The sequence below is a fragment of the Amblyomma mixtum genome, chromosome 8 (assembly GCF_055824585.1).
Source record: "Amblyomma mixtum isolate Tamu chromosome 8, ASM5582458v1, whole genome shotgun sequence".
Taxonomy (NCBI): domain Eukaryota; kingdom Metazoa; phylum Arthropoda; class Arachnida; order Ixodida; family Ixodidae; genus Amblyomma; species Amblyomma mixtum.
The window spans coordinates 81,124,956-81,138,698 of NC_143019.1; the positions used below are offsets into that span (position 1 = coordinate 81,124,956).

General features: G+C 46.8%; 1 protein-coding gene across 1 annotated transcript in view; it reads right to left on the minus strand.

Annotated features, from left to right (window-relative positions):
* Positions 1–3,987: 3,987 nt before the first annotated feature.
* The window catches only part of LOC149333181 (uncharacterized), a 30,858-nt gene continuing 21,102 nt past the window's right edge, over positions 3,988–13,743 (minus strand). Inside the window, exons 8-10 of the mRNA XM_089556000.1 lie at positions 10,444–10,507; positions 8,342–8,512; positions 3,988–4,360 (exon numbers count right to left, since the gene is read on the minus strand). Coding sequence (XP_089412126.1) covers positions 4,287–4,360; positions 8,342–8,512; positions 10,444–10,507 — 309 coding nt within the window. The 3' untranslated portion in view covers positions 3,988–4,286. The remainder of the gene's footprint in view (positions 4,361–8,341; positions 8,513–10,443; positions 10,508–13,743) is intronic.

Consider the following 13,743-nt stretch of genomic DNA (forward strand, 5'->3'; position numbering starts at 1 on the left):
AACGTATGCAGGAGGTTTCAAACATCCCCAGGACGTCCCCGGGAGTTCAAGTGTCAATGTGTCGGGTTCCCGCAAGTCCCACGTCTGCAGACATGCCGACGACCTAGGAGGACTCCGTGAGAGGAAATGTACGCCGTCAACATCCAGCGCGTGTGGAAACGGCGACTGCATGTCAGAGGCAAGGACAGCTGGCAGCGAAGTAGAAAGCAAGAAACCCACGCGTGGAGAAAGGTTTCGACTAGCCGTTTGTTTTCTTATTTTTAGCACAGCCCTGGGTTCGAGGCTGTGCCCAACCCTTAGAAGCTGTATGAGATTTTCATTGGTATATTGAAGACTGGGGCGTGTCTCAGGGGATGAGCGTCCGAACTTTATTTCCGAAGGCTTTATAAATGCACAAAAAAACACTGAACAGCAGTTTAGATACAGGCTCCGTGCTTATCAGGTATTTCGACACAGCTTAGGTATTTTTCTCTGTCGTCTTCGTTGTTTAGCGCTATGATGTATATAGCCAAGTCGTTAGCTGTTAACTAGTCGATCCGGTTAACTAGTGTTAACCAAGGCTCTGTAAACGTTTCTTTAAACGTTCCTCCGTGAGATCACTTTTTTTTTGTTAAAGTCACAAAATTTATTTGCCCATGTGACTCTTCTTATGTAATCTGAAGTTTGCACTTTTGTAAAATTAAGTTATGTAAATATACTGCTTCCCAATCCGCATCTGTGCATCCGGCTTCACCTTCGCCGAATCATCCACGTTAGGAAGGGTCCGAGCCCTTCCGAAGAAAGGGAAAGAACTGACACTGTCGGTAGGGCAGTGGCGCATCGCTTAACTGCTTCATCCCTGCTTCAGGAGGGGTACGAGGACTCCCAACAATCTATGGATGTAAAGCAGAAGATCACCATCTGCATATATGGAAGTTCGCCGGTTACGCTATCGCGTCATACCCTTAAGCCGGAGCTTAAGTGTCGCCTTTAGCTTTTGTTCCCATCCTCGCTATCGTTTCCTGCTGTCTTAGGCACCCCACCGGCCTAACTCTGCGTGGCTTTGGTCTTCTGACTATTTCCACCCAGCTGGCCAAGACTGTACAGGGTCCATGCGCGTCTTCTGAGCCGGCATGTCCGTCCACCACTGCAGCTTCCAATGTCTGTGTCGGCCACCTTTTCTTCAATTTTTCCCGGCCTTTCCGTCAGTTTTTGGTCTTCCATGGTTTTCAGTCCCAGCTATGCAGCTATAGCCTCAACACGTAACGCTGATTTCCAGTTTTAGCTTCCTATTCGGTCTTGAAGTGCATTCAGCAAACTACATATGAGATCCGTTCGATTCGCCTGCACTCCCTGCACCAGTTCTGTAAAGTTCCGTGGTGGTGCCGCGAGCGTGCAGCACCAGTTCCTGCAGTTCAAGTGCAGCTTGGCATTGTAGCTGCTTCCAAAACGAATGGTCGAGTGCCGGCCTGACCGTCTGCTAGCCTTCGCGTCGCCACCAAATTGCAGCCAGCAGCGTGGCGGCCATATATCAATTGGCCGCCAACATCCCGAACAGCGTGAAGATCTTTAAACCCCACATTGCAGCGAAGTGTTGCCACGAATCAACCTCGATGCAACCTCGCGGCAGCTATGCGAAACGCACGTGTGTCCTTTTAGTAAGCATGACTGAGATATGCGCGCGCCAAGTTTCATGTAGCGGTTGTTGCAACAACGTGCATCATGCTGCATTTGGTTGGTTGGTAACAACTTTATTTATAGTCCTGTAAAGCTTTCGCCGACGGGGCCTTAGGTCTCCCACGTGGGGACGTCGAGGCGTTGCCTCGCCGTCGCCTCGCGGGCCTGCTGGACGGCGCTGGGGCTGCGCAGGGCAGCGGCCAACCGCGGCGGAAGGGCTCCGGAATTAGCACCGTGCAGGTTTTTGTTACAGTCGCAGAGCATGTGAGTTAAAGTGGCTGCATTGGCGAGGCAGATCTTGCATATATTTGTCGGGTATGTACCGGAGCCTGTGGTATAGTTCCGGGTTGGGGTACGTGAGCGTCTGCAGTTGTCTGAGGGCTACCGCGTGTGCATGCACGTGTTTACTATTTAGTTCTCTTAACCGGCTTCGAGTACTGCTGTCGTACTTTATTATTCCAAAGGAAAGACGCCGGGGACGGGTCCGTCGAGAGCACGGTGGTCGGGAGACAGAGGTGCCGGCGGGGTCGCCGTCCCCACCTCCGCCGCCGCCTTCTCGGGTAGCCAGTCACGTTCCACAAGAGTCGAGCCCGTGTGGGGCACCGTTCTCATTGGCCAGTAGTATATCCGCTGTTTATCGCGCAAGCAGTCGTCTGCTTCCATGCCGGATGTAGCTGCACCATTTAGGCACTGACCACTGCGGAGGTGCACAGTTTTCCTCAACATTCCTGGACTAGGCCTGCACAACGTCTGCACTTTTTTGAAACGAATGACGTCGTTTCAAAAAATGTCTTCACATCGAAGAAATTTACGAACTGCGCGCGACGGGCCGCGTATTGTAGCACCAACTTGTTTACAGCGCCAATGGCAAGCCGGCGTTTTGAATCTATTATAGCCACTTCCAATGTGGCTGCCACCTGCCGGTGAGTGGCGCTGCGAACGCTGGCTCTACCAGCTGCACTTGGCGAATAGGCCGCCGGCCGAAAGTTCAACACCTCGAAACGAGTGATACAGGTGTGGCGGCTACAGCAAGACTCAATTTTCAGCTGTTCCACGCGATGTCGTGGCACGGCTGTTAGCAAAGCGCGGGATTTCGCAGGACATGCTGTGGACATTTGAAAAGTGGGGTATTTCGCAACGACACGCTGTGGAACCGCAGCAGCGATTACGACAGCAGTGCTACTGAGGACGATGGCGCATATAGTAGGATACAACTTAAGTCTGCAGTGAAGCTCCGCCCACATTCAGCCTCCGCGCACAGAATTCCTCCACGACGAAAAAATAGTCCGCTTCTGAAATGTTTCTTGTTACGTAAACAAGAAGCTTACCACAAGAAAAAAATTATAAGCTCTCGGATTTTGACACGTGGATTGTTTGATATAGTAAATCATTAAAAAGATAACTTCGTTTACTGTTGCGATTGGCCAGCGGAGTAATACAAGCGCCACGGACCGCGGCCCAGTGTTAGCAACTGCTGTTTTTTTAAGTTGTATCCTACTATAGTAGTAGTCCAGTTACTATAATACATTTTAGTTTTGAATAATGTGCCCATGGGCACGCTCGCGCGCGGCTGTCGATAGGCGCGGCGGCCGGATAACGCTATTTAAGGGGGGAAGAGGGTCTTAGAAATAAATTTGAATTAATGAAGTCATAACTATAAAATTCAGAGAACACGCATTTTTGCATGCTGCTACCAAATATGCGATTTAATTTTATGTACAAGGCCCTGTATACTTATGCAGTATGTTCGGTAACGTTTGCAGAGAGTTTGAAAACTTCTGCTTCAGGGAACTTGTCAGATTGCATGCCATTACTTTCTCTTGACATCAGGCTATCCTATAAGAGTAAAATTATACTGCCTGTTTTAGAAAGTTATAGGATTTTGAAATCAGCTTCTTTCCGTTTGTAAAGTCACAAATTCAAAACCCCGTAACTGAATGCTCTGAACTTCTGTGATAAGCAGGATAAAAATTTTGCCCTTATTGCATAGTTTGATGTTAAGACAAGCCAATGGCATGCACCTTAGCAAGTTTCCTGGAGCAAAATTTGTTCAAAGCTCTCGGAAAAAAGTTTTAGAACATTTATAAGTGCACAAGGATTGACTACGAATTAAATTACACATTTGGAATCAACACGCAAAAATACATGTTTCTTGAAGGTTCCATTACTGAGACTTCATTAAGTGGCCTGCTTTCTTCCTGGTATGCGATATGGGGAGGATCGACTTACAATCATAAATACGTTATTCACTACCAATTGGTCCACATTTCAAGAAGTTTCATAGCCTTGGCAAGGCTTTCAGTCATGCAATCTAGTAACACATTCTTCTGGCAACAGTCTTTATTTCAAGGCCACTTGGGCATCACGACACGTCACACACACACTGAGACTTCCAGTGCTACACGACACTTGGTCTAAACAGTAAAAGTGCAACTTGACATCGTTTTAGCCTGATAAAAAAAAAGACGTGGCATAGATGTCTTTGGCTACCCTGACCTGGCCTCACAAAAAAAAAGAAACCCTTAGAGCGATGCAGAAACACTTCAGAGACACTGGTGCAGCCTGTAGAGTCTTGCACAGAGCTTGGAGGTAACTGCGGTGGCAAGATGAACAATCCAGGCATCTTGTGACTAGTCAAGCGGCACAAACTGCAGCGTGTCTTCTGGGATCGGCTTGTCGAGGGCATCCAGGTCCAGAAACTCTTCTGCACAAAATGAACAATAACGGCTTTATGGTGTTTGCTAGACATTTATTTTACTCCCCCCCCAATCCCCACAAAGTAATACAATTCCAACTGATCCCCTACAATGCTGGACTAGTTTACCCCACATGCCTTGCACTTTATGTCACCAGCAGTACCTTTTCATGGCACATACTGGTGACGATGGGCTTAGGCACATGTTCTGCCATGCATCCACATTTGTAATTTTACAAACTAAAAGGGCGCTCCTTTCAGGCCCTGGAGACTGCAAACGCTGGGAGACTGCAATGCACAGAAGTTCATTCAAATAGAATTTCTGAACTGAACCAAAGTGCTTCATTTGTTCCTTTTTTTTTTTTTAAAGATATTGTACAACTTTGCCAATAACTTCATTTACAGATTTTGCTCCTATATTATAAGCCTTTTAACTATCTACAGTGATTATTAGTTTTTGCTCCTTTGTGTAAATGCTTCATATGTATGCTCACTTTAAATGCAGTGCAGAATTTAAATGGTAGTGCGGAATATGGAAAAAATAAAACGAACTGCTTTCCGCTGAATCACTTCTACCGCATGGATGTTAATTTTAGTGAAACGATCACACTGTACAGGCATATTCTGATTTCGGTCTAACTATTGATGTATAAGCTATGAGCTTGGTTGCGGAAGGGGCTCGTTTTAATTTATACCCAAGAAAACACAGTTATGGAAAGATGATGCACAAATGCCCAAAAAAAGTTGGGCATGGGCACAAATATTTGCTGAAGCAGCTCGCAAAGAGTGCGACACACATCTCAGAAAGCAAAAAATGCTCAGTGTGCACCAGGTTCATAGCACAGAATTCACAGCTTGAAAAGTTCTCTAAGTCAGCTTCACCACGAAGATGCTCTCCAGCCCGCTTGCCCGCTGGCCCGTTTGCACCCTTTGCTCTGCACAGAAAGGAAGGAGTGAGTAAAGGACCACCTGTCACCCTCTGTTACATTCTCCAAAAGTTGGAGGCAGGCGGTCCGCACTTCGTGCACATGAAGGGGGAATACCTTTCTTCAGAACAGAACACAAGAAGGCTGTCTGTGAGCAACACCTTTTTGGCTTGGAAACATCCCTGAGGAGAAGCTGACTTGAGATTTTGAAAGCTAGCAGTTTCGAGCTGACCCGAGCTGTGTTATTCGTGCCCATTGCTGCCACGTTTGCTACACAATTTAGGGTGCCAATACAAAAATGTACCGCTGGCCCTTAATGGTAATGGAGTGGATTCCAAGAGAAGGCAAGCATAGCAGGGGGCGGCAGAAAGTTAGGTGGGCGGATGAGGTTAAGAAGTTTGCGGGGATACAGTGGCGGCAACTGGCAAAGGACAGGGTTAATTGGAGAGACATGGGAGAGGCCATTGCCCTGCAGTGGGTATAGTCAGGCTGACGATGATGATGACAAAAATGTTGCCCTCCAAGTGAAAACAGTTCCTGCTCGGAAGTTTCTTTTCACTTGAAATAATGATGAAACAGCTTTCTGCGAAACAGAACATCATGTGGTCTTACGGACAGTCACACTACTGTCAGCAAGAAATGAAACTCGAACAAGACAACAGAGCCACAAACAGGAAAATAAGCTCTTCAACAGCGGAAGTTCAATACTTGCAGATGGCATTTTCATGTCGAAAGTACAAGGATTCCTCTTTAGAAAGTGCTCATCAACGTCACTTATACCTGCTCTCCAAGAGATAATATGCCGCTGTTTTTGTGTTGCTGCTTCAAATTTCTTGTTCGCTTTCATTCGTTGCTGATAGTACATTCCTGAGACAACAGCTGACTGTCTGTGTTCTTGCTCTTCACTCTGCGTTCACGCGACCAGGTCCGCTTGCCCCCTTTGCCCTTAGGCACTGCTAAGAAGCCACTAGTTTCTCCTCTTCATGTCACATCTCCGCGGTAACAGCCCGCCCGTATTCTAGTGCTCTTTATTAGATGCTTCACACGTTTGCATTTATCACTGCAGAGAAGCCATCACAGCGGGCGATAGGTGCTGTATTCTAGCCGTCCATGTCTCCATGTCGCGTGCCCCTCAAGTTGGGCACACTCGTACGTTTGCACATCTGCGGTTCATTGCAAAATACATTACATGGCCAGAATTCACCGAAGTTAACATATAGCCCCCGGGCAACCATGTTAACCGGGGAACATATCTGGAAGAAAATAGCAGCTACGAGGTCTTTTATTGTGCGCGATTCTGAGCATACCATATTTACACGATTGTAAGTCGTCCTGTTGTTCAACATTTGAAAATCCGAAACGGGGGGGGGGGTCAACTTACAATCAAAACTGAAGCATGGCACTATAAACAAAGGCGAGCCAAACGAAATATACGGGATGCTACAGCGTCGTTGCATTTTTACTGCGTGGCTCCGTTGCATCGCTCTTGGTGCTGGCATTGAGCAGCTGCTATGTCAACGCGCAGAACCGGCGCCCCCTCCCCGCACTTGGCGACTGATGGCGGCTGGCAATAAGAAGCAAACTCGCACCCTCCCCCCCCCTCCCCCCCCACATGCGGCTGCAGATTGTGGCTGCTAATAAGCAATGGCAGCCCGATAATGCTATCTCGTTCTACTCTTAAAGGTGCACTGAAGAGGATTCTGAACATGTCTTTCTGCCGCGGGAACTCGATCCACACGTTCCTAGCATTCTTAGAAACTGCGACTTATTGCCCTATGTGGCCGATTTCCCCAATTAAAACGAATTAACGTCCGGCTCCCGCCTTTTTTTTTTTAATTCTGCCTCGTACGGTGGGCGGAGTCGACCAACGCGTGGAGCGCCTTTCACCCAGTCCCGTGGAGGCTTTGCTTTCGCTTTATTTTGTTTGTTACGTTTCCATGACTAAATAGTTTCATTCACAGCTAATATAGCCGCAAAATAAGCCCGAACAAATAAAAATACGTGCGGACTATTTGCTACTACGGACTACTACGTATTACTCCGCCGACGGCAGAGCGGCAAGCCGCCACGGGACTGGGTGAAAGGCGCTCCACGCGTTGGTCGACTACGCCCACCGTACGAGGCAGAATTAAAAAAAGGCGGGAGCCGGATGTTAATTTGATTTAATTGGGGAAATCGGCCACAGAGGGCAATAAGTCACGGTTTCTAAGAAAGCTCGGAACGTGTAGATCGAGTTCCCGCGACAAAAAGACAAGTTCAAATTCCTCTTCAGTGCACCTTTAAAGCGGAAGCTTAAGCGCCCCCCAGTTTTATTTTTTTACTTTGAACTGAACACTCGGCGCTCAAGGGAGTGTCGCACTCTGGATGGCAGCGTTGCCGGGGGGGTGTTGGTAGCTAACGGAAGAGCCGATGCCACTCACGCACAGTTTCTCTTTGGCTCTAATGCATTTGACAACTGCCGGCCGCATTTTACAAGTTTTTTAATGTAGCGCTTCGTCAATCATCATTTGTGCTTCGGGTCCAGTAGTCCGACGCTCATTCACGGCTACTTCAAGATTGCTGTCATTCTTTATGCCGAAGAACCGAACTGCGTGCTCAGCTACAAGTTCGACGTTCGCAACGGGTGATCCAGGTGAGGCAGCTACAGCGAGGCAAAGTTTCCAGCTGTTCCAAGCGATGTCGCGGCGCGGCTGTTTGCGAAGTGCGGGATTTCGTCGCGTTACTACGTTAGAACTACGCTAGAACGATGTGCTGCGGGACTGCAGCAGCGGTTACGATAGCAGCGCTCGATGGCGCAAGTGTGGACAAGTATTTCCGTTCTGGAACGTGCCCACGGGGATGCCCGCACACAGCAGCCGATAGGGGCTGATGGTAAGCGGCGGCGGCCGGATAATGCTTTGGCGTTCTACTGTTAAACATCGAGCTTAAGACCTACAAGTTCCTTTTTTTCTTCTGACAATCAATATAAGAGGGTCGACTTCCATTCAAGTCGACTTACAACCGTGTAAACACGATATCAACCGGGAACGCATCAACAAAATTCTGCTGTATAACTGCCGCTCACCATGCAGGCACTCCGCTTCCAGGGCAGCGAATGGGGCAAATTCCGGGGGTGGGGACGGCATGCGGACGGGCATGCCCTGCTTCTCGTGCCAGCCAACACCGCGCACATCTCGCAGCAAGTCTAGGAGTTTGTCGTCCAGCTGGAACTCCTCAGGCAGCTCGAACAGGTGCTCTGTACAGGAACCACGCCAAACCCCCTCCACACATGCAGAAGTGCACTGGACACATCACTCCAACACACACTCCATCTCTATTTCCGGACTAGGGCCCGGAGCACTAGGCAACTGAGTAATACTTGTTGGGGGACTAGTTGGTGCATGTTTCCCGAAAATGGTTGTAGCGCCGAAACAGACAACACACAGAAAGCTAGACTGGACAGGCGCAACTTCCAACTGATTTATTCACCTCAAACGCGAATGAATATAAGACAAACAATCAAGAAGGATTGCAAGAACCACACATACACGGGAGGGGTTGTATTAACGACCGATTAGCAGAGCACAATCGGGATTTAAAAAATGGCACAGGCTCGCATCTTCCCCATCACTGTAAAGCCTGCAGTGAAGAAAGAAAGATTAAGTGTACAGCAAGGCTGAAAGAAATGAAGGTTTTAAGCAGAAGTCGGGACCAGACAGCCCGTGAACTGTTAGAGGCTTTCTATATCAAAAGCGACTGTAGCGACTGTGTTAGTACCCCCTCAATTGCAATATATAAGAATGAAACTGCTTTTTTAGATACACTGGGGCGAGACACCTGTGTGATTCGGCTATCTCCTTATTCAATTTTTTTTTTCAGTATTTCAATTTTTGTACTTCCCTCCCGCGCATGTGTGGTTCTTGCAATCCTTCTTGATTGTTTGTCTTATATTCATTCGCGTTCGCGGTGAATAAATCAGTTGGAAGTTGCGCCTGTCCCGTCTAGCTTTCTGTGTGTTGTCTGTTTCGACGCTACAACCATTTTCTGGAGCATTAGGCCTTCGACCATAAACGCCTACAGATGCCTGAACTGGATGTCCTAGAACTTGCTTGGCACCAGTTTGTACATGTACAGTGAGCTGTGAGCGTGTGTTTTTGTCCCGTTTTTTCCTTCCTTCTCTCGGGACAGGACACAGGACACGGCCCGCGCACTGCATATAAATATTTACCTCAAGCGGCTGGCCTGCGACAAACAAGTGAGTGTGCACGTGCTCTGATGCTCCCTCACGAACGATGGCCCCGCACATATCTCTCACTGGTGCAGGGCAACGCACCTGTGCTGGCCTGAAAGTCATCCCATGGGCCGCGATCACTCCCACTCCACCACGCAATTTCAGGCCAATACACCACATTTATTTTTACTTTAACATCCTGTATTGGTACATAGTGTATATTGCCACCCTACCCCCTATCCTTTCTTCTATCGCTCCCCCCTTTCCTTCCCTCTCCTTTCATTCAAGCTAGCCGCAGCTCAGGTGCCTCAGGTTTTGATGGCAGATGCCGCGGCTAGCAACATCTGTTCCCTTCATATTTTATTTTTTACTTCCAATAAATAGCCACTAACAACATGTGCTTGGGATTTTGTAGGTCCTACACCAAATACTGTCATTTTATGTATATCTTGGGGAAAAATGGCTCTGGAAGGCTCATGCTGAAATCCTATCTGCTTGACCTTGGGATTTTCCCCCTAGAACACATTGGAGTAACATTCATTACAACCACTGAACTGCTGATGCATACGACAACAAATTATTTGTAGCTGTCCCATCCTCAAGAAAGGCTGCGTTCTGCAGATTTCAAAGCATAAATCTGCTTATCACAACAGACGTTTGTAACCCTGGGTTTGGTGCACGACAGCTTTAGCTGCTTATACACCCCAAAGCCCAACAAAAACACTCAAACCGACGTGGACAGAACAATCGGCAGTGGCACAGCGCATGAAGCTACGCAGCAGCAGTGTGTCCCATTTCATCCGTGCCAGTTTGTTGCATCATGCAACAACGTACCCTTCAACCTTTGAAAGCAAGCTATCTACACCTGAGTGAATTCAGACTTGTTCTTAGCTGGCGCTACCCGACAGAGCTAGCTATAGCTTCCCTAGTGCAACTAAAAACAGCTCTTTTCTCACCGTCATCACTGCAGGGGTGCATAGTCTCAATGTCCGACAAATCGGCAGGGTTGGAATCTTCATCCTGCAAACATCGAATGTTGAACAAAGTTGAGCAAGTCCATTTGGTTCCATCACGAAACAACTTGAGAAATAAGATGAAACGACAAAACGATGATACCCCCAGCACTGACTTTCAAATGAAGTTTTATTTCACACAAACATGCGCATCCACCCCCCCTGCCCCCCTTCCACACATAGAGAGAGAGAGAGAGACATATATACTTCCACCAAGAAAAACAAGAAATCAAGTGGCAGTGTTTTTTTTGTGGTGCGTCTAAAGTAATATGCGTAATAGTAATGTCTAATAGTAAAACCTTAGTTGAAAGGCAGTGCTGGTAAAGTGAAGAAGGTCATGCTTGAAGATTTGTCTCTTTGGCTGTACAGCTTGCTTATGAATAAGGCCCCTAGTTTCCCACAATGTCGTACAAAAAAACATGGATTTAAGCATTTTTGCAGAATTTTGTTGGTTTATGGGGTTGAACGTCCCAAAGCGACTAAGGCTATGAGAGACGCCGTAGTGGAGGGCTCCGGAAATTTCGACTCCCTGGGGTTCTTTAACGTGCACTGACATCGCACAGTACACGGGCCTCTGGAATTTCTCCTCCAAAGAAATTCAACCGCCGCGGCCGGGATCGAACCCGTGTCTTTCGGGTCAGCAGCCGAGCACCATAACCACTGAGCCACTGCAGAATTGTGTGTTATCAGCCATATTCCCTTTTGTGATGCCGTTATGGACATCAGTAGAACCAACAGAACGTTGAGAAAAATGACGTGTCTTATTTGCATGAACATAATGGGGTGGGGAAGTCTGAGACCTCAGAAGAATTTAAAATGTTAGAAATTTAGCCATAGTCCAAACAACCATAGCACCCATAGTGCGTAGAATTTTATAAATATGCTCAAATCACAGGTCCAGCTAGACAGAGCATAAATGCCATGTTGCATACATTGATGTCAATTATTAAACCTAGATGGAAACGAGGAGACTTTTGTAAAAGGACAACCATCAAGCATTCTGGAAGAAAACTGCACTAACGATCCTATACTGAACCTGCAGCAAACTGTTCAGCCGTTGTGGGTTTAATCCCTTTCTGAAAGACGCTGTTTTCTCATAAAAACATGTATGTCTCTCCCCTGTTTATTGAAAAAAAGTTATTAAAGTATGCTTGAAAGCCTTATGCACTTGGAAAAAATTAAGGATTTGAGTCTGGAAGCCAAGAAACTGGCACAGACTCGAAGCAAGTCTGGACTACTTCAAAAAAAAAGCAAATGGACCACAAAGCTTGCTTTCTACCATACACTATATGCTCAAAATATTGTTACGGCATACGACCTGTGCCGATCAAGAGCGCGCTGCGCTAGACGAATAAAAGAAGAGGCACGGGGCGAGCGCGAGGGCACAGCGCGCGGCACTAGCCCGAGAGGTAGAGAATGAAAGGGAATCGCCGCAGCGTGTTATGTTTTCTTGCGTCTCCTGCGTACCTGTGTGGCTTTCTCTGCGCGAGCCCGCCGTCCCGTAACAGTATACAATAGATATACTTTTTAGCCAATACATTGTATTGATTCACATATCAGTCAATACATTGAGTTGCAAATCAGGTATTCGGGAAAATTAAGCAACAGACAGCATCTCACGCGTGTTCCTGATTGGTAATTGAAGTCTGCCTTGTGGAAGTGCTATGCATGGATGGACATTAAAAATATGATGGCCACTGGCCTCAAGAAGGGAATGGGCCAGCCTGTATGAAGAAGGTGCAGTTCTTCAAAGCACTGTGGCTATTCCATTGCTAGCTGCATCCAAATGAATGCGTGCCCAAGAAAGTATCCACAACTTAAGTGCTTTAATGGGTGTATGCCCATCGGGGCATGTAATTCAGCTGTAAAAAGCAGGCAGTTTCATTAATCAGTAACAGTTTTCAATATGATAGCCAGGTCCTTTTCAACTTCATAGACAAAAACACTATTCATAACAGAGGCATTTGAGTTGAATTTTCTGCATTAGTTTCTCCCCTCTGCAATAAATGCAGAGTTTCTTTATGATTTTATGGGGGTTTAACATCCCAAAGCAACTCTGACTATGAGGGACGCCGTAGTAGAGGGCCTCTGATAAATTCTACCGCCTGGGGCTTTTCAACACGCACCGACATAACAGTACACGGGCCTCTATCATATCGCCTTCATCGAAATGCGACCGCCCCAAACAGGATAAAACCTGCATCTTTCAAGTCAGTAACCAAGCCCCATTGCTAATTAGCCGCCACGGGAGCTCATCATCATCATCATCAGCCTGACTACACCCACTGCAGGGCAAAGGCCTCTCCCATGTCTCTCCAATTAACCCTGTCCTTTGCCAGTTGCAGCCACCGTATCCCCGCAAACTTCTTAGTCTCATCTGCCCACCTAACTTTCTGCCGCCCCCTGCTACGGTTGCCTTTTCTTGGAATCCACTCCGTTACCCTGAAGGACCAGTGGTTATCTTGCCTTCGCATTACATGCCCTGCCCAAGCCCACTTCTTCCTTTTGATTTCAACTAGGATATCATTAACTCGACTTTGTTCCCTCACCCACTCCGCCCTCTTCCGATCTCTTAACGCTACACCTATCATTTTTATCTCCATAGCGCGCTGCGTTGTCCTTAACTTAAGCTGAACCATCTTTGTTGGCCTCCACGTTTCTGACCCATAGGTGAGTACCGGTAAGATACAGCTAAAAGCAAGAAAAGCAGTACAAAATTTTACCATCAAATTTTGCCACTCAACCCTTTGTTTTCTGCCCCATTCAACCAATCTCCTAGCATCATAGCAGCACAATAGTGGAAACAGCCAGTGCTGGCTGCACCAGTCTTTTTATTTGTTGTTCTTTCTCAACTTAAGGGGGTATGAGGGTCTTAAATTTTTTTATTTATTCATTAACATGTCTTGCTGAAACTTAGCGTGCTGGCATATCATTGGATGATGATTTTGAATACGCATTAAGATTTCAAATATATATGACATGGAAGGAAATATATTGTAAAATAACATATCCTAATTAGGTAATTTCTCGCGGGCCTTTATGGCAATTCATCAATTAAAAAAGCTGTTTTAAGTATAAGCAGACATTTGCGAAGGTCCACAGCACATCCTAAAGTCAATAAAATGCCGTTAATCATTTTGTTGTTCATAAATATATAACGAAGTTGGAAAGAAAAAAATAGCCTAGCACTAATTAACTGACCCTTGGCCTCATTGCTAATCTATCATGTTTAAAGGAAAAAGG